A 23734-nucleotide genomic window follows, 5' to 3' on the forward strand; every position below is an offset into this window, starting at 1 on the left:
CATCCAGGAGACCTTTGTGAAATACATCAACATCACTGTCATTTTGACTGGTATTTCACACAGAACTCTCACAGGTTTTGATATGCAGAGCATCCAGTAGCAGAGCATATTTCTAGTGATAGATGGCCAGACAGAGGGGCCCGCTGAGGTACCTATAAAAGGCAAGTTACTAGTGTCCCCTCACTGTGTGCCAGCCTGTATGTGAAAGACGGACACTCAGACAGACTGAGCGACTCCTGGCGTCACCCAGCCTGGCCTTATATATAGGCCCTTTCATACTGCGCCCCCTGGCATGGCCCCAGCTCCCATATACCTCTGAACCGTTTGTCTGTGTGCTGAAACATATTTAGGGTGTGTGGGTGAGAGAAACGGTACGTTCTTGGTACTTGGCAGCAAGACCATGTGTACATTAAATTGCGTAATATACACATGTTGGTGGCTTCATAGGGCTCATCTTTTTTGGCTTTACAGCAGGAAGGAAGGTGTGTGTGTGTGTGTGTGTGTTCTCTTTCAGTATTGCCTCTGTGCTGGGGAACTTGGCACATGCAGTGACATGGTCTCTCTAAAGCTCTCCTCTCACACATGCACTCAAGTTGCTGGAGCCTCAGGTGTGTGTGTGTCTCTGTGTGTGTGTGTGTGTGTGTGTGTGTGTCTCTGTGTGTGTGTGTGTGTCTCTGTGTGTGCGGTCCAGCGTTTGACTCTGCAATGTATTCCTGGAAAGCCTGTGTAGGAGTCGAGGGGCCGGGGCTATTCCACAGCTGCACCACGGCCAGCGATGACGGTGTTCTGGAAGCTTCTCGGTCACTTGGAATGAGGCAGAGAAAAGAGACAAGTTTTATGAGCGTCTCACTTTCCGCTTGATACCAACAATCCACAGCTTCCTCCTTTTTGACGAAGAAAGGAGGCGGCTCCGTGCGTCGATGGCAGCCTTTAAGGCCGTTCGTATGCATGGGCACACACTTACAGTTAACATTGTTCTTGCCCAACGTGCACCAGGAAGACGATTGTGGGGAGGGGTTGAGCTGGATGGGCAGAAGGGGGGGGGATGCATAGAAAAGAGGCTTGAATAGGGATTGCGAAAGAAGCAAGAAAGCTCAAATTAGCTTAATGAAGGGGCTGCAAAAGCAGCAATAAAATCAAGGGAAGTTGAGGTGCAGGCGATGAATAAGTGCAGGAAGGGGGAATGGAATGAGGGGGGGGGGGGGTTGTTTTTAACTGCGTCAATAAAGCTTAGGCTAATTGTGCCTCTGTAGTCTGCAGTATTCACCCTCTTTTCCTTCCACCATCCTCCCTTGTTATGACTCCAAGCCTTCCCTGTCCCATCCCCTCCAGAGTCTTCTCATCTTCTGTTACCCATTTTCCTCCCATAGTCCTCTTCCTCCTCCTGCCTCCCGTCTTCCTCCTCCTCTCCTTCCTCCAGTGGCTGTTGTGTAACTCTGCAGTGACTGACTGAGCAGCAGCGATGCGATGCGATTGATCAGCAGTTGTGGTGCCAGGCTGCTCTTATTGTAATAAATGAGCTTGGAGCATTTGCAACCGGCCCTGAGTGCTTTTGCGGGAGTGGAGGACTCATACACACACACACACACACACACACACTGCACTGCACTCCCATGACGTAATGCTCTACGACCCCGAATGCTCTTAAAATCACCGCTTGCCTGGATTCATCATTTTTGCACTGTAATCCCTCCAGACCTATATGCACAAAAGTTAATGAGACATTTAATTTTTGTTATAAGCGATTTATTTAGTAGGGATGGTGCTCGGGATTCTTTCAACTGGAACATTTGCTTCTAAATTACTTGTTCCTTTAATTAATCTCTGCTGTTGTAATGATGGAGAGGATTTATAGTTTTGAGGCTTTCAGCTGAAAATAGCTCCTTTTATTCTTCTTGTTTTGTCGTCACATCACCTGCAGATAGCTTCCTGAATGTTCTGAAGAAATTATTGTTTTTTGGGTGTCTTGAAGTATCAGGCCCATAAACATCTTGGATTTTAATCCAGTTTGGGACCCAATGCTTCCTCAATTGTAAGAAAAACTTTTTTTTATTTAATTGTTTTATTTTCGATTGTTTCTCTTCTGCAAATTCTCTGTATTTTTTTTTTTTTTATCAACTACCACACAAATCCAAACTTGACAAAACAAGAGCTTCGACTCACCTGAGCTGTTTCCACTGTACACACACTCCCAGAGGCGTTAAAGATCAGGCAGCAGGCTTGCTTCCCTGAGGGTATGTATATACACTCTATCATCGTAGAGCCATTCCAGTGTCACCTCTGTCTGATCAAAGTCACTTTGAGCTATGCTGCCTGTCATTTCCTCCACATTTTAACATTCCTGCAGCTCCTTTTTATTGTCCATTCTCACCGTGTTTGTCAGAGAGGAGGCAAAAAAAATAAAAAAATGCTGCAAAGCACGGGATATTACTCACGGTCATCTGGTCATTGTCCTCACTGCAGCACCTGGTGTGAGGTCAAGAGTTCATCGGTGCATTTGTAATTAGCAACAACATATGTTTTTATTTGTATTAAATCACATAATCTACTCTGTGTTAATAATTTATCGATTTAAAAAGCTTTGATTCTTCTCGTGGAGTTTAGAGGCATGTGTACCAGCTTCCTGTATCACAAACTGTAAAAGTGACTTGTCTCGTGTGTCCAACAGAAACACTTACACTTAAAAAGGCCACTTGGATTTAAACGGCATTAATGGATCCTCAGTCCTATTATTAGCCTTAAATCTGTCTCACTCCTCGGTGTTGACAAGAGCTGTGCTGGGGTGGTGGAGTCTGGTTTGTGTTCAGCATATGGAGGAATATACATGTGTGCATAGTGCGTGTGTGTTAGTGCGTGTGTGTGTGTGTATATATATTATATATCCATACATAGGAAACGCTGCTGTAACATGAGCCTCCCCAGGACCCTGAATGAGGAGGAGGAGGAGGAGGAGGAGGAGGAAGTTGGCTCGTATCGATACCCGTTTTATTCATGAAGGACTCGCCGCGTTGTACTTTTTTTTTTTTTTTTTTTTTGTACGTTGCTTTTACTTTGTTTTTATGTCGCCGAACTGAACCAGAGGAGTGGATCTAGATGTGGTCACATTGAACGAAAAGGTTCAAGTTGCATCTTTTTTGCGAGTAGAAACGCGGTGATTTGCGCCAGCGAGGCAACAGTACACAAAGCCGACCCAGCCTCAACCAGACTCCGTGTTAAAAACCACTCATTCTCGCTGCGGACCGCACGCACGCCACCGATACGAGCGGTTATTGTTTTAATGGACACGCCTGCAGTCTGAAGAGACGTTAACCCTGCCCCGCGGAAACTACACCGAGGGGGGACTGGAGGAGGAGGAGGAAGAGGAGGAGGAGGTCTGGGAAGAAACGATAGAAAGGGAGAAAGGTGCCGGAGGAGTGAGAGAGGACTGCAAAGAGCAACTCCGTATTGTTCCGCGTTTTGTTTGTTCTGCAGCCGTCCATAGAAGCGAGGGAGGGAGAGAGAGAGACGCGGCGGGGTTTGTGTCTTTCGGGGTGCGACAAAAAAGCTGAAACAACCGTCAATTCTGGATTTCTTCATCCGCTTCCTGTCGTCCAGGATGAGGTTTAAAAGGAACGGGTCCTATACGCTAAATAGGTAAGAGGGCTGCTGTAAATGTTCGCGAGCGGTAACTTGGCAATGTGTTGTATCCATATGGAAGGAGAGGAAGAGGAGGGGGAAGAAGAGGGAGGGAGCCAGGCAGCACGTTTGGTCATATGCTCGGCTCGTAAATCGCTTCACTTTCTCTGTGATATTTCCATGCAGGCTTACAGTGACTTTATAGTCTCTTTGTTGCACTTTCTTTGATGGCTCTTAAATCGTGCTAAAGCGGACATACTTTTTCATTGCAACACTATGCATACACACAATCTGTAATTGCACCATTGAGGGCTCTTTATTGTGATCTGTATCTGATGAAATCACTATGAAACTTGCATATATATAATTTTTTTCAGTTTTGATGACTCGAAACACTTGATTACAGCTTATCAGACAATGCCAATATCACTTTAATACCTTTTCAAGGGTCCCCCGATTTCAGTGTGGCACCCACATGGGCTTCAGTCTCTTAAACAGGATCAGGAGAAACCTGTCGGTCTCGTTTTAAAGTGTAAAGTCTCTCCCTTTTGTTTCCTCACTTCCATTATGGAAAAGAGCGAAATGATCTCTGCTCCCCTTTGTCTTTCTCCTTCCCCTCCACAGAAATGCCCCCCTCTTGCTGTCCCATCACCTAGCAACTTTGTATGTGTATGTGTGTAGCAGTGTGAATGATGTGCACTATGTGTGATCTGCCCCCCCCCCCCCTCAACCCACTTTCCCTTGACATGATTGCAACGGCCTCTATTCATATCCTGGTGTTTCTAAACCCGGTCACGAGTCTGGTCTTTCCCCCTTGCCCAGTGGTTCGGTCTCTCTCTCTCTTCTCATTGTGCTATCTCTCCAAGTCACATGTTTATAAGAAAACATTCTTTCTTTGTCTGGTTGCCATCCGCCAAACCGAATCACGCAGCTTTCTTGAATGCAGCAGATGTCTTTTTTATTGTTTCTGTGGATTTTTCCGATAAGACCCGCAAGTTTTGAGGAAGTACTTGTACTCAAGGCGAGCCAGTCGGAAAACTCGCTCATATTGTTGAAAGTGACGGTTAAAAAATGATGGCGGTTTCACTTCTCGCTCTTTTCCCCTGGCACTCCTTTTCCCCTTTGCCTTGTTACAGGGCATATGGCCTTCCGCTGTACTGGACACACACACAAAACCCACATCCTGACTTTTTGGTAGTGAAACAAAGGGAACTAATGAGTGCCAAACACCCACTTCATCACGCAGCCGAAAATGTGAGAACGATGTTATCGCCGTGTTCCCCTCCTGCTTTTCTCCCCTCTCTGTTTTCACTTAGGAAGTGTGTGTGCAAGAAAAGTGTGTGTTGCTACCCCCCCCTGCGATCATTGTGTGGATCACGTGTGTTGCATGTGTGTGCGCGTGTGCAGGTGAGAGGGATGAGGTAATTAAATGGTGAAAGAGGAGGCCTGTTAGTCTGTTAGCTCCTGGTGACAGGACTCCAGGGAGAAGGAGGAGGAGGAGGCGGTGTTGGAGGAAGGATGACGTCATGGGGATGTAAAAGTGCTTTGCTGCGGTCGGTCTTTGTCGTCATTTATCTCACAAAGAACAGGAGCGGGGGGACGTTGTGGAGGGAGGAAGGAGCAGCGTTGCCCTGCGGTGTTGTCTTATATCCGCTAGCTCTGTGTTGAATCCATCTCACTCTTCAGGAGTTCTTTGATAAGCAAGTGACAGATTAAGAGCAGAAGCGTCCCCCCCCTGTGGCCGCTACATAACTCCGTTACTCATCTTTCAGTCATTTTCCCGGCAGGATGTAGTGATTTTTGTTTTCTCCGAACAGAGCTGCGTCGGCCTGTTTGACATTGAGCTCCAGTGTTCACCGGGCTCGGCTGCCTTTTGTTATGGCCGGCTAATCCTGTGTCTCGTGTGACCGCAGCCTTCGATTATACCATCGCACACACCTGACCGCCGCAGTCCTTTTTTAAAGCGCGTGTGTGTGTTTTGATGTGCAAGGTGAACGGCAGAGGGCAAGAGAAAGTGATTGCTCTATTTGAACGATGCGGGGAAGAGGGGGCAAAGGGATGTATCGAGCCTCGTGATTCACCCCCGCGTCCTTCACCTTATTTGCCCACAAACCCAACACAACAGGCACTCCGCAGTGATTGGCTCACTTCCTGGAGGCTTGTCTCCGCGCTAGACCCCTCCCATCCCGTACCTCTGCATCATTTGTGTGAATGAAGAGTCACGTGGGGATCCTGCGCTGCGTGTCTGTGCACGTGTGCTGGCTGTCCTCGGTGTTGATTCAAGAGTTGACAATTAGCTATCTGCTGTTATATTTTGAGTTACATGTCACTTCCTGTTTAAGCGCATGAAGGGGCTGTCACATTGCCGCACTGATTAACTGCGTCGAGAGGTTTGACTTGTGTGTTTGTGTCTGTGAGAGCAATGGGTGGAGATATGATATTTAGGATGTATACAGATGATTGAGATTGCTCCCTCTCTCTCCCTTGCAGTCCGGCCTGTACTGCCCAGCAGTCAGCAGTTTGTTTATGGGACTCTGTTTGCCAAGCTAATCTTCCCGCCTTTCAAGTGGGAGCCAGCAAGCGAATGAGAGAGAGGGAGAGGGAGGGAGGGAGGAAGAGAGAGGGAGAGGGAGGAAGAGAGAGAGTGTGAAAGTGAGGCAGTCAGTTGCAGTAGTTGGAAAGGAGAGAGAAAGAGAGAGACATGGTCAGAGAAGTGCGTCTGCTTTTGTGAATCATTTTTTATTTTTGTTGTTGTTTTTGTTTTGGAAGTGTATTTCTGTGTGTTTGCCCGGCCGATTCCCCGATCGGCCTGCATGCGTCCATCCGTCTGTCCTGAGTGACCCGTGTCAAAGCCGTTCCAGTAGCCGTACCGCTATACAAGGTGCTATGCCGGAGCTGCTGCACCTGTAGCCGAGTTTGCGAGAGAGGAGCGGCGAGACGGGGGAGGTTAAAGGGAGGAAGGGTGCCGTCGGTTCGGTGCCTCGTCACCCCGGCTCTGCTTCACCACCGACTGGATGGGGGTCCTGGTGTGCTGCGACTGCTTCTTCTATCGGTAGTTAACAAAGTCACTGTTCACTCTCTCTTCCCTTCTTGACCTTGCCTTCCCCCTTGCTGCTGCTGTTGTTGTTGTTGTTGTCTGTCTTGGCTTTTTAGCATTCTTCAACTTGCATTGTCAGATCTATATTAATGCACCCTCCTCCCCACTCGCCCTTTCTGTTATGCTGCTGCGGTTTTGTAGGAGACATTTGAGGACAGTGCTGCTGTAGCAGGCAGAGATTCTGCTGTAGTCAGACACAAGGGGTATCTTGACTTGTGGGTGGGGAGGAGGGAGCTGAGGGCCGAGGGACAGTGATGGCAGATAGCCATTCCGTTATAGCTCGTTGAAGGGGCGGTGTGTGCTGGATGTTGTTTGGGTACTAGGTTTGTTCGGTGGCTAGGTAAAGACTAGTAGGAGTGAAATGGCATGCAGCCAGAAGTCATTGAGGCTTGCCCAACTTTCCCTCTCATCATCCTTTGGCTGTGCAGCACTGTTTGTATGAACACAGTGTCCTCTTACACGGGGGCTGGGAGGTGCTTTTTCATTTTTTTTCTGTTTTTGTTGTTTGCAGAGCATTGACTTGACACTTTGCTCTTTTTTTCCTCTTCTGGTCTAACCACCAGGATTGACCTTCTCTTCGGTTCTCTATCTGGAATAACTAATAATAAATAATAACTAATCGTGCACATGCATAGCTGGTCGTTGTGCTGGAGAGAAAGGGGGAGATGATTTAGGTTCAGCTCTCTTGCAGCCGGAGCAGAATCTGGATCTGGTTCCCCTCTCTTGTGGTTGTGGGGTTAGCCAGCCTGAGTCTGCCTGGACTGCTGTATAAAGTCTAAATATAACTTTCTGGTTCTCCAAGGAGCGTTTTGATGGTGAGGGTAAAATTGTAGCTTTAACGCAGACGCACAGCACAGCTGGAGTAAATTAGGCCTCGCTGGGATTCAGAACTTTGTTTACACTGCACTGCTACTCCTAGTATGAATAACGGCGTGCCATTTATGTGCGTATGTGTGCGTCATGTATCTGTCAGACTGCACATGTGTTATACAGTATACGGGAGGCAAAATGCACACAGAAGCCTTGTGAAGGCAGGAGCTCGGGCCAGGAGTAGGCCTACTTATGTTCTTTTCTCCCCCCGTGTCATGATCGAGGCAGGGGTGGGACCTGGACAGGGACCTGACTCATTAAGGCAAATTGGGCCGGCATGTCTATTTCTAGCGTTTCCTCTCCATTGGCGTCTCTTGTCAGCCAATCAGGCGGCTTGGCGGTGATGTTATATGGCTTGATTGATGTGTGTTTTTGGAGGCACACCCATCCAAACAGGTCCTCATTGACCTCGGCCGGGGCCGGCCCTCCGTCCCTTGGGCTCCGGTGTTTCAGCTTTCAACAGTAGCATTGTGTGCAGTCGAAACTGCCTGCCAGCACTCAGCGGTACCGCTAATGTAGATCATCCTGTTTAGAATTGGGCAATTGAACAGTCTGTCATCATATGACGTAAAGTACAATTTGTTGGAATTGGCCATTTCTCAGCCTTTGCTTTTTTTTTGTGTTACAGTATGGAGCAACGGCTTGTTCTATCAGAATATACAAGCCCTTCAGCCTAAAATGATTGAAATATAGAATATCTAATTTAATTTAATTCTGAATTATGTTTACTATTAAAACTATTACTACTATAGACAAATGACAAAGATTATTAGAAGAATTTTTGTCATCACATACATGTAAATACATTTTTTTCATTTTTTCATACTCTACATACAAAAAGACGAAGTATACAAAAAAACATTATGGTTTTACTGGGTTTATTTGAAGAGACTCAATGGAAATCATAGTCGAACATGTGTTCAAGGTTGTGACACCGTTTTAATCTTATGCCCCGTGTGTTTGCTGTCTGTTGACAGATTAGCCAGTCTGGTTAGCATTTATGTGTCAGTAGTCCAATATGGAGTGATGGAGACGGTAACTGATTCTGAAAGTAAATTAGATGTGGCTTTTAAGCTCTCAACACTTTGTGTAACCAAGAGAGCAGAAAAATAATGACTATTCTGCATTTTTTTTGCATACATTAAAGTGTATCTGCAGCCAAGCTTTGTATAAGCTTTTGTGACACCTTGTCGCCCACACGATAATCTCTACCCATTTACATAGTTTTTCTTACTCTCTCACCCAAACTCCCTGTATCAGTTTTCCAGGCCCTCCTCCAACCCAAAAGTCCTGAGGCAACTACCACAGTTGGAGTTGAATCCTGGGTCAAGTCCTCATACAGCTTTAGTCAATTTTCTGCCCCTCTACAATAGTGTCAAAGGTTTTGGCCAAAGGCCATCCTTTCTCCATGCACAATTGCAGCATGAAACAGAAAATCAACTTACCTCTCCGTCATGAGGTTTAATGTCTCTTTGCCCATAATATGTATTACTGTTGTTGACATCTAACAAAAGCCTGTGTGTGTTTGCACTCTGGATCAGTTCATGAATGTTCTAATGTGTGCTGTTGAACAATAGTTCTAAGTGTATCATCATACTGTGTGTTGTATTAGCAGAGCGGGCCGGACTGTTTTCCATGTGTCTCTCATTAAGCTGTCTTTGGCAGGCCTGGTTGCTTCCACGGAGCCGAGGCGTGCAGCTCAACAAGGACACCATTCTCCACTGACAAACCCCGCATTCGTTCCCCCCTTAAGTCCAGCAGACTCCCCTCTTGCGTTGCTGCCCCTTTACTCAGATGGGGGCTGGATTGAATCAAGCTGAAACGCTGCAGTCTTTGAAGAAGGTCGGGCTGCCTTAGCTAGCTAAATCGTTATCTATTATAAGCTTTGCCTCGCGGAATTGGATGCCGTTATTCCCCCGTGGACGTTTTTAAGGTATAATCAGGCATCTCTGTCATTCTGGCTTGACTTTTACTCAACAATGAGATCCACCCTTTCATTTTTAAATGGCTTGATGGTCTGATGGAAATCAATTTGTAGAAAAGAACTCAAGGAAAAATATTGATCCGCTCATTTTCACTCTTGAGTAATCGGTTCCTGTTTATACTGTAACCCAACTTACTGGTATATTTATCATATAATACTTACTGCAAGTAAACAAATGGGGCATGCTGTCTAAAATCAAGCATGATTCAGTGGCGCCCTATTTATCATCATTAAGCTGGAGCACAGATCAGAAAAACTGGCATAAGGTTTAGATTTGTATACAAACGGTCTGGTTTTTATCCTCATCTTTTGGATTTCCTCTCCTAGTTCCCATGATATTTCTAAGCTTGCCTTCTTTAACTGTAATCATAATGGAGGTCAGATAAACCCGTCCTAAGGTGCCTTTGGTTCACGTGATCCTGTCGGGACGTGTGTTACAGTAGACTCATCAAAGGACACCCGCTGGTCAGCACACATACAGTATAGGAGGTCTGTCAGTGTAGAAGTCGTGACTGACTGTCGTCTGTTTTCACCTGCAGCCCAATCACTGTGGAGGGCAGACCTCACACATGGGGCCAGTTGCATAACACAGACACAGTGTGTGTGTGTGTGTGTGTGTGTGTGTGTGTGTTTGTGTGTGTTTTCAGGAGCAGCCTAGTCCTGCTGGCTCAGGAGATGGAGAAAGAGATGGCCTTGCACTCACCTCACCTCCGCATTTAGATCCACACAGTCAGCAAGCACGCACAGTCATGCACCCGCTCAAATAAAAAGAGCTTTTTGCAACTCCTTTTGTTGCTGAAACAACTTAATTCAGGTTTTTTTTTTCCAAAGGGGGAATCATAGCACAATCAGGGAACATACTGAGAACACCTAATCTGTGCTGATCAGACAAGCATGAGGTGCGGCGTAGAAGTTGTCTGTGAGAGGCAGCAGGTTCCCTGTAGAAATGGAAAAAGTCACAGGTGCTTGGAGGCCCAATTGGCAAGTGGAAAACAGCTTTTTTTTGTGTTTAGTCAGGTGGCGGGAAAAGGGTGAGACAGAATTAATCATCAAACCATCGGCCTGGAGGATTTGTATGTGCTGTAAAGGTGACAGGGAAAGTGGTTGTAGCAGTTGATTGAGCAGCAGCCTATGGCTTCTCTGTGCTGTCTCTTAGGACCAAGAGGCCCATTTTCAAGGGAGACAGGAAGTGCTTGGGCGCCTCACTTCCTGTTTGTTGAGTTTCTCCCAGGAGAGAGTGAGAGGGAGGGGGGGTGGTCTGGTGCAGCCTAACTGAATGGAGAAGGTGGTGGTGAGTAGGTAAGCCTTCCTTATTCACTCTCCATCTCAAACTAAAGCAAAATCTCTCACACACACACACACACACACTTGCCTGCTGCATAGCTGTGTAATTGCCTCTGTGCTGCAGTGCCTTTGGCAGCTGTGCCCCCTCATTTGTTTCAATTATCTAACGTCTGACATGTCGCTGTTGCCAAGGGTAGACCCGAGAGGAGCACAAGAAAAAAAACAGACAAGGAAAGTTTTAAGTCATCTCCAGAAAAGCAACTTTAATTATCAACAGATCGCATTGTCATATTTCACACCTTTTAAAAACACAGCTGGAGCCCACCAGCCTCATGTTCCAATTCGTGACACACACACACATTTAATTCGTCTTTATGAGACTGCATTTAATCAGAGAGTAGCTGTGGCGAAGAGGCTGCTCTGGAGCGAGCAGAGTGCTGACTCAAGCAGGTTCTGAGGTGACGTTTGTAACATTTATTCACTTAAAGAACCTCAAGGCTGTCGGCCAAACCAGGACTAACCTTAAATACCCTTTTGTGCCGCCGGAGCGCTTCTGATTTTTGCCAGTGTAATAGACTTGAGTCGTAGTATTTGTTCCTCTTCTCTTATTGAAGTCTTTTGTGTCGCAGACAGTTGTGCACAATGCACTAGCGACCCTCCCATCCCCCTCTGGGAGAGGTGATGTCACTGCATAAGGTCATCTTCCCAGGTGGGAGCCAGTTACACCTCTAAGCCAATCAGAGGCTTGTTTACACCTGAATCCCCTGCCAAGGAGACGTGCTCTACTCCAGTGTTAGGAGCCGACGATCGTATCTGCTCATAAAAAGGGTCCGATTATATTTTTCCCACCACAGCTCATCCTTTTATCAGGACGTGATGCGTCTGTGGAGGGCGGGGGGAAATGGAAACACCGCTGCTCGTCAGTGAACTGATGTGCTGCAGCATAGCAGGAGGGCCACATGATTACCTGCTCCAAGGACATCTCTTGACCTCTCTCGTGTCCCAATCCTTCTCTTTTATTTTCCCGTTCTGAGACCAGTAGCAGCTGCCTACGCCCACTTCCTTCACTCGCTCATTGATGCACCATCTGTAGACAACAATAGTATTGTTTCCCTTGTACATATGACAGAGGACATGCTTTAATATTTTCTCTGTGCCAGTCTCTCACAAAGGGTGGGGTTTTGCTGTGGCTTCACTGTCACCTCAGCAATGCCCTCAAGGCCCAAAACATGCAAGTCTTTGTCCAGTAAGCCTCCCCCTCCTTAGAACAGCCCCTCCTCTCCTCTGTTGTGGCCCCAACATTGAAGTATATTATGCTGTCACCACATCTTACCTAACAATAACAACAACGACGACGACGGCGTTCTGCCTTCGCCCTCTGCCAAATACGTACACACTGTTTTTCCTCCTGATTAGCCCCCGGAGACTGATTTTTACTGCCATCCCAACATGATCTTCTCTCATAGCTAATTACTGGAAAACTTGGTGGAATGCATGCAAAAGTAAATTTCAGCCTGCATGTGTATGTGTACTGTCTAGCTGTGGGCTAACCAGCTCTACTGCTTGTTTTTGAGCTGCTGCTGTTTGGCTGCGGTGTTGTTGTTATGGGTGGATATCCTGGTGGGTACATCACGCCTGCCTGACTTCCACGGATCTTCCTTGGAGAGATCAGACTTCCTCTCTGGGCAGGAGAGGTGTTTTCTTCTTAAACAAACACGCATTCATTAATGTACTCTGTACTCCTCTGAGCAGATTAGATGTTTAAATGCACACAGAGCATGACAAGGCATCTTAAGTCTCCAAGTGGCAGTAAGAATGAAAGTGGGTGGATTGCTCTTCCACTTGCATATTGTCCATTAAAGCAGCACAACAGAGCATGATACTTACATACATTAATACCAGTGGTCTGAAGAATAAGCCTCCATGCTTGGGATGGGGTTTGGGCGAGTCAGGGACACTGACTCGCTCTTATTTTCCACCAGCTTGGTTTTTGGTTTGTTAATCTGTTGGTCTCCTTCAGTCACATGCTTTTCTTCACCTCTTTGCCAAATCCTGGGTGTGACCACTTCCTACTCTTTCATCCACTCTCTGTGTTAATCAAACTCACACAATGGACCAGAGTTTCCTCTGCTGTCAAATGTTGGTGAGATCATCAGAGGGGTGAATTTAGTTTTCCTACTTTTTTGTTTGTCCTCTTAGGTTTTTTGGGGGGATAAACACCATTAGAAGTCTTTATTTTCTTTACTTTGCAAGATTGGTATTCTCTGTTTTAGCTCATTATAGCCCTACTCACATCCTCGAGTCATGACGAGTCGAAGAGTACAGAATCCACTGTGTGGGTAAAAGATAAGATAATTAAATGTGTTTGATTATAGTTTTTAATCAAGCACCTTGTGAACTGTGGTACTCTGAGAGAACGCGAATGCACTATAACTCCATTTTAAATTTCGCAACTCATGTGCACGTGTACAGGGAGGCACTGGCTGTACTCTTCTGTGAAAATGTCCTTGTTCCCTCGGTTTGACCGCATGGTTGTTGTGATAAGCAGCACAGCAGATGTGAGTTGGCTGTTTTGAAAGCCAAGCAGACTCTCGGAGAGCCTCCGCTGCCGTGACGACTCCAGCGATGTTCTCCCGAGATAAAAGCTACTGTACAGAATGCACTCAAACTGATGGACACACAGTGTACGGACACTCACATCTGTGGGGAGCGATGTTAATGAGACATGGACATGAGTGTTTTCTCAGAAGCCCACGTCATTCCCCGAGATGAGAGATTGAGAGAGAGGACATGTGACAACGGAGGAAGGCCAACACAGGAGATGAGGAATAAATTAACTTTCATCCAAACAACATTATATCGATTCCCGGTTTAGGCAGCTTTGTAGACTCAACTGAATCCATTATCTCCATTAATTAAATATTGGAAAAATGGAAAACTATTGAAATACCCAAACACTGATTTGATAGATGTATAAAATTGAAAAAAAGTGTTGCATCTCGTAGATTGTTATTCAAAGATATCTAGATGTGTGCAACTTGTTCACTATTTGTCAGTCGATCCAGCTCAGCAAGTTTAGACCTGGTCAGTTAGTTTCTTGTGCTCAGGGTTAAAGAGCAAACAGGCATTGGCGGGGGGCGAAATAACAACTCAGCGTCGCTGTTTGCTCACATGCCAGACAGTCTGATGGAGTTGCGCTTTCTGCTGGAGACCTTTCCCCTGGGAAAGGGAACCCCTAAACCTCTCCTTTCATCCCTCATCTGTTTGTTATTGTTTGCATCTCGCGGGCCGAGGTAATACAGACTCGCTGTACCAGTTATGTAATATACCAGGAGACAGATTCACTATTGAAGTGAACTAATAGGATTTGACTTGTGCTCTAGTGTGTTGATCTTATCAGCTGTTTTTTAAATCATTATCGTTTTTGCTGACGTGAAGGCTTCTTTAAACTAGATTCAGGCGGGCCTCATGGCGGTAGTGTGCCATACCTGTCTTTATGAAATATAGATTTCAAACATTTTTCACATAGTCGTCTCACTTCATTGGACACGCTCAGTCAGAGAGTGATATGTGGAATATGTCGACAGTCGCTCAAACGGGTACGAACTGCAGCGCGGTCCGATTTCTCAGCATGAACTTCCATATTAACGAAGCATCCTGTGACGTGCGTGTGAGTGTTTGTACGAGTGTGTTCTGGGAAGCGCTGTAGGTTAAACCCTGCATTCCCCTGAGTAGGAAGTCTGTGACTAAATGCCCTCATTTAGGAGTTAATGAGCTGGATCAGGGTGGGCTTGCACAGCCATCCAAACCATGTGCATGAACCCCACACACTGCTCGCTATCTCTGCATCATTTGCTTTCAAGACTCGCCAACATTCCCATCAGTGCAATTGTTTTTGACCTCTGGTTCTGTCCCATCTCCTGGAGATTAATTATTTTGTGCTTTTCTGTTGTTATCAGCAGTCCGAGGTCTTCCAATTTCCCTTTTTGTATGACTAATACAGACTATCACCTCATCCCCTTATGAAGAGTTATTTCCTCTCACGCAGGCGCCAAATGTACTTGCTAGTTGTCCACTGGCTGGAGTCTGCTGTGTGTTCAAGTGCAACCTTTTGGCCAAGACGCAGGCAACAGTTGGTCTTCGTCATGGCTAGTTCTTTGATAACAGTTTGGTGTGTCTTGGTCTGATTCTGCTTCACCTCCTATTGTAAGCTTTAGCTGAGGGCTCATGCCCTGGAAATCCACGCTGGCATGTCTTTCTGGTTTTGTTTTTTATTATTATAATTTTTTCTTGGGACCATGAAAAGAGAGCTCTGTACACCCTGAAGCCCCATGGCCTACCCCATCATACTGCACCCCACACACACGCACACATCCTGTGCAAACATGGGCGCTACCCCAATCCCTTTTCCCGCCACCTCCTCTTCCTCTATCCCCATATTCCATGACGTCTCTCTCCTCCTTCCAGCCCCCTCGCCCTCATTCTCTACTGCTCTCACACACAGACTGCCTCTTGTGCTCCTGAGCAAACAGTAGCGTTTTAACCACAGCTCCCTTTGCACCTCTTCTTTACGTCACAAACTTCTGTCAACTTGCCCCCAAACCTCACCTCCCCTTGCTCAGTGGTTTCACTGTATAATTGCTTTACTACTGCTTCATGTATATTTTAATGTTTGACACCTTGTGTTCTCTTATGTTCTTTGTATTAGTCAGCCACACCAGTAGTGGAAAGTATCTCATTAGGTTTTACACTCTTCAATGGATGCTGGAGTCTATAGCGTCACCATAATGCAGTTCGGTTTCACATAAAACTGAAAGTGTCGCAAAGAGCACAGCATCCCCTCCCTTAGTATAAAATCTGGAATGGAAAGAGTGGAATGGAAAACTCGGTGTTACACTGAGGTTGTGTAAGTTTCAGACAATGTCTGCAGTGAGAGGACTTTTCCAAGGGTGGGTACCGTTCATGGTGATGTAGTTCAGTCTCAGCTTTCTTCTTACTTTTAGTACAAAAACAATCATTTTTTGTTAATGGCTCTCCAGAGTCTGGTTGCTGCTCTTTAGGTTTTAAAATGTATTCGACTTCTCTTACCTGATAAGTGAAACTCTGCACAGCACACCACATTTTGTGCCAGCAGGTGGGAGTGTTGCTCTCACACCTGAGTTGCCTCGTAAGCATAAAACAAGGAATGTTCCTCTCACAAGCCCGACACTACAGCCAAACCACCCGCACGCTGTTGTGTTACATTGGATTTGTTATCTGTTAGTAATGTTTTGGTTTGGTTGAGAAATGTTCAGAATTTTATCTGCAGTCGAGGGATCAGCAGGTTCGTGTGTCTGTGTGTACTGAAACTACCAAGGTTATCATATTCTTCCCAGGAAAAAACACATTCTTTTCCTTTTTTTTGACATTTATTGGAGTCGTGGGGAAGATTTTTAGCCTTCAGTACCCTTTTCTGTTTCCTTAACGGCTGAACACATGCAACCCCCTAAACACTTGTGCGCTCAAATGTCAAGAGTCTCGTAGTTTTGAACACACAACATTGACAAGAAGTCGAGAAAAAAAGGAAATATGAAAAACTACAATTCCATGTCCACCACCTACTGATGATCTGATTCGATCAAAAGCTTCAGGACAGCGTTCAAATGGACCGGGATTGTTTTCTTTAATCCTATTTCAAAAGTAAAGAATGAACTTGGCTGAAATTCCTCTGAACCTCACCTATAAGGACAGTTCCTAAGCTCACATTAGTTAGAATCCTCTTACTACCTGACAGTGATGGATTTCTTCACTCTTTTCCATTTTGACCTCTTAAATATAACCTTGCACCTTCACTATTAGCTGAACTTGCACCTGAGCCTCCGGTCTTAGATAACCTTGCACCTGAGACCAGGTACTTGCCTGGTTTGTGTGTGTGTGTGTGTTTGTGTGCTCTTACACTTGACAGACAGGTGTTCGGCTGCCCAGGTGGTGAATTATGGGATGGATAGAGACTCCTCTGCTAAGGAATTTGGAAGGAGGAGTGCAGCGAGCGGCCAGGGCATGCTGTGACAACCTCCCACGCCGAGCCAAACTCTTTCACTCCTTTCTTTCTACCCTAAACTTTGTTATGACTCTCTCTTCTTTCACTGTTTTTCTGTTCCATTTTTCCCTTCGCCCTCTCTTCACCCCTCTCGCTCAACTAATCTGTACAGCTCCCCCTTTCTCACTTCCTTCCTCGCCTGTTCTCCCATTTCATCCGTCTCCCCTCTTCATATTGCATTCTGGCCCCTATCCCACTGATAAAGTGGTTAATCAAAGCAGTATCCATGGAGATGGTGATTTATGAAGGTCTGCACACAAGTCTGGTATTTCTCATCTCCTGTCTTCGATCTTGCTAAAGCCCTCTCTTCCTCCACTCATAAACCAGTCAGAACATGGCCTCCTGTCTTTCAACCACACCAGGCTAAACTCTCCTTTTTGAATTTTTGCCGGAAAATAGGCCAAACATTTAAAAATCCAAACTAATATGACTTCTAATTGGATGTATTTTTCCTTTGTGCCGTTGCTGATGTGGAGTGGACCGTGAGGTTGAACCCTTCTGTTTGCTCATGACACATCTACCCCCCCTCAAACAAGTAAAAGCCAAACCAAACTTCTCAGATCACCTGCTCTTGACCTCCTTTTAGTTCACTTTTCACGTTGCGCTTCTTCCTCGGCTCTCCTCTTCTCTCCGTTGTTTATCCGGGCTCTGTGTGCAGAGAGTGATGGCATGTCTTTGCATGCAGCCGTTCCCCTGCAGGAATGCAGAGCAAAGGAACGATGAAGCCAAGGAGAAAAGGGGCGCCCATGCAAAGACAGGACGTCAAGGCCTTAAAGGTGGAAAGGAGGAGGATAGGTCAAAGAAAAACTGATATGATAAAAAAATATAAACTTTCACTAATTTGATTCTGCGTACTTTTCAGATGTGGCATACTTCATAAGTCACACATACGCAGTATAACATGCAGCGCACACAGTCCAATTGAAATGAAGGTGAAGCTTCCTTTTCCCTGATCAGATATATATTTTTTTTTTTTTAGAAGGAAAAGGTAGCAGGCTGATAATATATTTTTGTTATCATTCTTTTTTGTCTTTTTTTCCCCTCTTTTGTCTAATTGAGCAGGTTGGTCTTGTTGGGTCACTGGGTTCAGTGTGTGGAGTGTCTCCTGGCCCTGTTGACCTTTTATCCAGGCCTATAGAAAACCCCCAGACACTAAAGACCTTCAGTCTGTCCTGTTTTCACTGGCTAAGACCTTACCTAAACATACTACACCACTCCCACACACCCAGAACGCAACGCCAACTGAAGGTCTTTGAGAGCAACTTGGAACTGCTCTGATCTTTTTTTTTTTTTTTTTAATTAATTAATTTTGGTTTCAACGTGGTTAGCTGCCTGACCTGTCTGTCATTTTGATCCTGGCTATGATTGGCTGGAGATGTGCTTTGGTAGGGCAGGGACTGAGCTGTTGCCAGGCCCCAAGGCGCATCTGCTGCGGTTGTGACTCATCTGCTGCTGGCCTGGAATCAGTGTTTTCTTTGTCTCAAATAGGTGGAATGTCCGCTGACTTTCAAACCCAACCTGTTGGGCCAGTCATCCATCTCTCTTGGCAGAGAACAGAGCCATGTAGGCCAACACACTTTCTCCAAAATGTTCTTCTCTTTTGGACAGTTTTTTAAACGTGGGATTTGTTGTATTTTTAACTTCCTATAGCAGTACTCGGTTAATAGTTGCTCCAGTTTTGTTCATGAGTGTTTTACATACCACTTTGACATAGTATCCCCGCCTTGCAGGTGCGTTACAACGTCATCAATGTAATGATATGAATTACTTGCATTTTTCTCCACCGCAGTCTTTAGTTCCCTTGTGCTATCTGTTGGCCCGGTCTTTAATTGCTGTAGTTATTGTGCATATTGTCCTTCTTCATCCAACAGATTAAATATCAACACATCCATCAGTCACAAGGCCAGTGGCGTCACAATGTTTCCATACACCGCTTTTATTTCTTCCCTCCCACCCCCTCTTTTTAACGGGTGTTGTGTTTTCTAATTAAATCTTGGCCTTTACTGTCTGCGTGTATCTCCCAGGCGGTTGTTTTGAGAAATGATTAATCAAAAGTAGGCTTTTTTAATGTCTGTGTCGCTCGTGCTCCCTGTGAAAGGCGGGGGCATACATGGATATGCAGTCAACATCTGGTTTGTTGAGCAGGTGGCACATGAGTGATGCCATGTCTTGTCTGGAAAGTGGAAGGGAATGCGACTGTGACGTTCGCGGAGAGAGAAAGCGTAAACCTCTGTCCTCCAGACGATGGTATGTGGCCGTTGGTTTCCATCCACGTCAGACGTTGCGCAAGAGCGTCCACCATGTGCTCTGTTAGCCTGAAGCTCACATTACACGACAGACTACAGGTGCGACTATATGTTACCTGTTGAACCGAAGAAAGGGCAAGTTTTCAGTTTAAAAACCACCTGCTCTTTTAACGTTCATGCCTGATTCATTGGAGCACTTTGTCCAAACTAAGTCGGCATTGAATGTCGAGGCCCAGGCCAAGCTTCAGTGATCTTGAATGGATGTCTTCTATTTTCAGTGGCCGGACGGATCCAATAGTTCAAAGCAAATTAATGGAAAGTTCCCTGAGCACGGGATTTCCATTACAGCGCCACACTGCTTTCTCTTGGGTGGTCACAAGTAGCACATGACTACTTCATGTATCGGCTATAACACCAATTTTGCATTGTAATAAATCACATAACTATATACAGTATGTATGATATGCTATGGTTTGTATATAAACTGTGTATATATAGCAGCCGTACAAGAGATTTGTTGAGATAAAATAGTTGAATAACATTTTGAGTTAAATCTAAAATTGAAGAAGTTTCTAAAGCTGACCAGACACATCTTTAATACTCTATACTATACAAACGCGACCCTTGTCCCCACCACAAATCACTCTCAGACCTAGTCACAGGTCCCCGCATCCCATCACCAGTCTAGTCACTCACCTGCTTACACAGTCGCTGATTTGTGCATACCCATGCACACATGGCATGTCCCCCTCCCCTCCCTCTCTTTGCACTGTTCTCTGTATTCTTTATGGGCCAGGCCAGGCGGGCCGTTGCTATATTTAGCACCAGGGGGAAAAGTCGGTGCCCTGTTCTGGTCTCTCTACTCTCACCCCCTGCTCCTCCCCACCACTACCACAGCAGGACTCACTGGGCCCCTGAATCACCCAACTCCACCCACCAAACCCCAGTCCGGTGCAGACCCCCCCATGTGTGTAGGAAGGTGGCCAGTCGCTCATGCAGGGTGCGGGTGAAGAGAGGCGCCCGTCAGAAAAATCTAGTCTTTCAGATCATTTCTTCGGCGCCCATTAAAACATAAACAAGCGGCGCCTCAGAGGGTCCTACAGTCGGCAGGAAAAATGCTCCACCAGCATCTCTGCAGACGCTACACACACATGCATAAGCAAAGGCCATGCAACACAATCTCTTTTATCTCCCTCACTCGGCTACTTGGACCCACCCACATACAAGGAGTGCACATAGCTCCACAGATCCCATAGATTACTGTGTCTTTGTGTGCGTCGATGCTACAGCAGCCGACTGGTTCAGTATTTCTCACATCTGCAGCAACGCCGTGGCCCCAAATGTGTTGTGTGAGGAGACAGTGGGGGGAAGACAGACTTGTTGAGGAAGAAGAAGGGGAGACAATGAGAGGGAGAGGCAAGTAAAACAAACCAAGAAAGGGAGGAGAAATGTGTCAAGAGAGCAAAGGAGGAAAGAATATAAGAGAGGACGTTTGTTGAGGCAATAATTAGAGGGAATAAGGGCGAGGGAATGATAGCTGTGTAACACTAGTAGTAATCTTCTCATGCGTCACTTGACACCGAATGTTCATTTCCTCTTATTCATATCTTACTTAGGTGTTATTGGCCAGCTCGCTGTTGAGAATTTAATTATAATTGGCATTGTACTCGTAAAACTATGAGCATAATATGAAACGTCTAAAATTATGACAAACAATTCCCTCGCCCCACAGACACGCACAGAAAAATATCAATCTGCCTTCTGGCTCTCAAACAGGCTTTGGGTGATTCCCACTGGTTCCGCGGCTTTGACATGTTTGAACACGACGTAAGTGCTTTCAGCCTGTCATAGTTGGACTCGGGTGAAGTTCAGAATCGACACGAGGAATGTCACCCCACAGTGCACGCTTTGGTTGACAACGGCGACTCACACCGAAAGTTAACCTTTTTTTTTTCTTCTTCTTTTTTTTTTTCAAAACTGGAACATTACAGTGATTTTTGTCCCTGTAAAAATAAGGATGGAAATAAAAGTGGTTTGACGAAATAATCATAACTCTCCTTTCTGGAGCTTTCAACCACAGGCCTCATTAGAGTTTGCACATTTTCACAATGTGCATTTATACTCACAAAATACATGGAGTATGGGTTATTTAAGAAACACACCTGCATTTTTTAGGGTCAATAAACAGATACATAAGGCGTGATGAATTGCTGGGCTGGTCTGCTAAGAATATTTACATGTTTTAATGTCCTGTATTGTCATTGTAAAGGTCATGCTTGTTTAACCCTCTTCTATAGCAGACATAAAACGTAGCAACACCTTTTTATTCCATTGTAGTCCCCTGTTAGTGGCTGACCACCTGTTGCTACATTGTAACTACACTTCAGGGAGATGCACGAACCACGTCCACATGGGCAGACTTTGACGTCACCACAGCCCGCCCACCGGGCCCCGCTCCTCTGCGCTGATTGGAGGACGACGGGAGGAGGAGGAGGCGGCCCCTTCTGTAGACTTAACAAAGTTTTTCTTTTTGCAGTGTAGTTAGTGAGTTACAACGTCAGACTAAATCAGGACAGACTTCACCTGAACACGCTGAAGCGGAGATACACTCGCTGTACATCTCCATTCTTTAAACTATGGTCGGAGACTATTGCTCGTTTTCTGGAGATAAAACGGACATGCACTCTCAGAGAAACTCCAAAAACGGACTAAGTTGCAAAATGGTCCTTCAGGCGGTCGGGAAAGTACTACGGTAAAACTCCCGTTATTATTATTAATTTAAAGCGGTGTCTGTTATTAACGTGACATTTTTTATGAATATTCGACGGACCGAGTCAGTCGTACAGTGCGAGAAAAACATGCTTTATCGAAATATAAATGCTGCTTTCTCCGCAGAAACCTTGACTCTGTTTGTATTGCTATTTGTTGTATTTCATCTTAAGCAGTTTTATTAAAGGAAAGCTACGTGGTGTTCATGTCCCGTTCATATCCCGCCGGTAGCGGACTAAATTGAGAAGACAATAGCTTGTGTTTAATCTGTTTTTTTTTTTACTATGCCCCTATAACTCAGCCTGAAAGCTAAGAAGTTTACTCCTCTTTAATTACTGAAGTATTGGGACCCTCTGGTTCCGGGGTCACAGCTCTTTAGCAGCCGGTGCTGCTGGTAGAGGACGTGTCGCCTGAATGCCTCGCTCCTCTCTGCGCAGCTCCTCGCTAACGAGACTCAACGAGAACAAGAGAAATGTGACACTTGTCTCCTCATCTGGTGTAATACATTATTTAATACGCCTGTTAACGTTTTTAACAGACAACCCAAAGACGGGATTCATTTAAATCTGAGCTCAATTTGTTTAAACCTTTTTTTTGTTTGTTTGCTTTGTTTTTAATAGAAATGCATAAAGGAGCACATTAATGGCAGGGTAATGTGTAGCAATCCTATTAAACCTAATTGAATCCCATTTACATGGTTGGCTACATTTTACTGTGAAAATCAGAGGAAATGGGCTCAACGCAACAGCATTGGATATCTCTTGTCTGACCTGTTTTTACTTTCAACGTGCTGTTTGTTGTAAGTTTTCTGAAAGCATTTGACCTATATTTTAACGTGTGAAAACGCTGTGTAAAGTCATTATTTTTGCCGCTATTTCAAGGCCACAATATATGTGGATGCAAGACTTAAAGAATGCATAAAGAGGAGTGTTCACAGTGTGTTTGTGTGTCATAGAAAATGATGCAAACAACAACCCCAGTCATGATTAATCCCTGTGGATTCAAGAAGAATTATGTGTCACAGCGGTTTTGAATAAGGCAAATATTTAACCCAGTTTGTGTGTTTACCCTTGTATGTCATGCGAAGAAGACATGGAGTCATTATGAGCGTGCACCTCCGGGGGGCAGACAGTATTGTTAATGCTTGGTTTCCTCTTACCTTTCAAGTCTTGGGACAGGTGTGTTTCAAGCAGCAGCCCCAAAGGGCACATGCCTCAAACCTATTGTTTTCTGTGAAGATGTGGAGAGTGATAGCGAGGAGACTGTTCACCATCTCAGAGTCTCATTTAAAAGATTTATACGCAGGATGTTATGAAAGCAGCAGAGAGTGTTATTGTACAGTATGTTATGTCTGTTGCAAGACCTGTGACAGGCAGAGACATGTTTTACCGCTTCCATTTACTTGGAACTCAACCGCCTTACTAAAACAATCAGGTGGTGTTACCAGGAAATTCATTTAAGTTATTTGCCTGGCAGGGACAAAAGGGGGTTTTCACAAATCTAGAGGAAAAACTGAACTGAATCAAAGTTTACAAGGATGCATAGTTTGGAATTTTACGAGGGGGGGCAGTAGACCTGTTTATAGCTCCACTTTCAACCAGTTTCCTCCTCAAGTGAATGGTTGAATGCCCTTGGCTTGGATACAGGTGTGAATACTAGACTGGAACTAATAGTTATGGTAGCTTTTAAAAGTCCAAAAGTGTCCAGGGACTAAACATGATCATCAGTCGCTTCATGCCAAAATCAGATGTCACAGCTAACTTTCTTCCGACATCTTTTCCAAGTGCTTA

At 45.3% G+C, this 23734-nt stretch overlaps 1 protein-coding gene across 4 annotated transcripts in view; it reads left to right on the plus strand.

Moving 5' to 3' along the window:
• The window catches only part of mob2a (MOB kinase activator 2a), a 52845-nt gene that overhangs the window by 17193 nt on the left and 11918 nt on the right, over positions 1-23734 (plus strand). The window contains exon 1 of one of the 4 annotated variants that reach the window (XM_084018091.1): positions 3493-3633. The exons of 1 other annotated variant lie outside the window; for it this stretch is intronic. In XM_084018091.1, the coding sequence (XP_083874217.1) occupies positions 3596-3633 (38 nt within the window). In that variant the 5' untranslated portion in view covers positions 3493-3595. Of the gene's footprint in view, positions 1-3492; positions 3634-6512; positions 6668-21739; positions 21928-23734 lie in introns of those variants that run through there. 2 more of the 4 variants (XM_084018090.1, XM_084018089.1) reach the window with 2 other exon arrangements.

This window comes from Eutrigla gurnardus (assembly GCF_963514095.1).
Source record: "Eutrigla gurnardus genome assembly, chromosome: 9".
In the NCBI taxonomy this organism is placed as follows: Eukaryota; Metazoa; Chordata; class Actinopteri; order Perciformes; family Triglidae; genus Eutrigla; species Eutrigla gurnardus.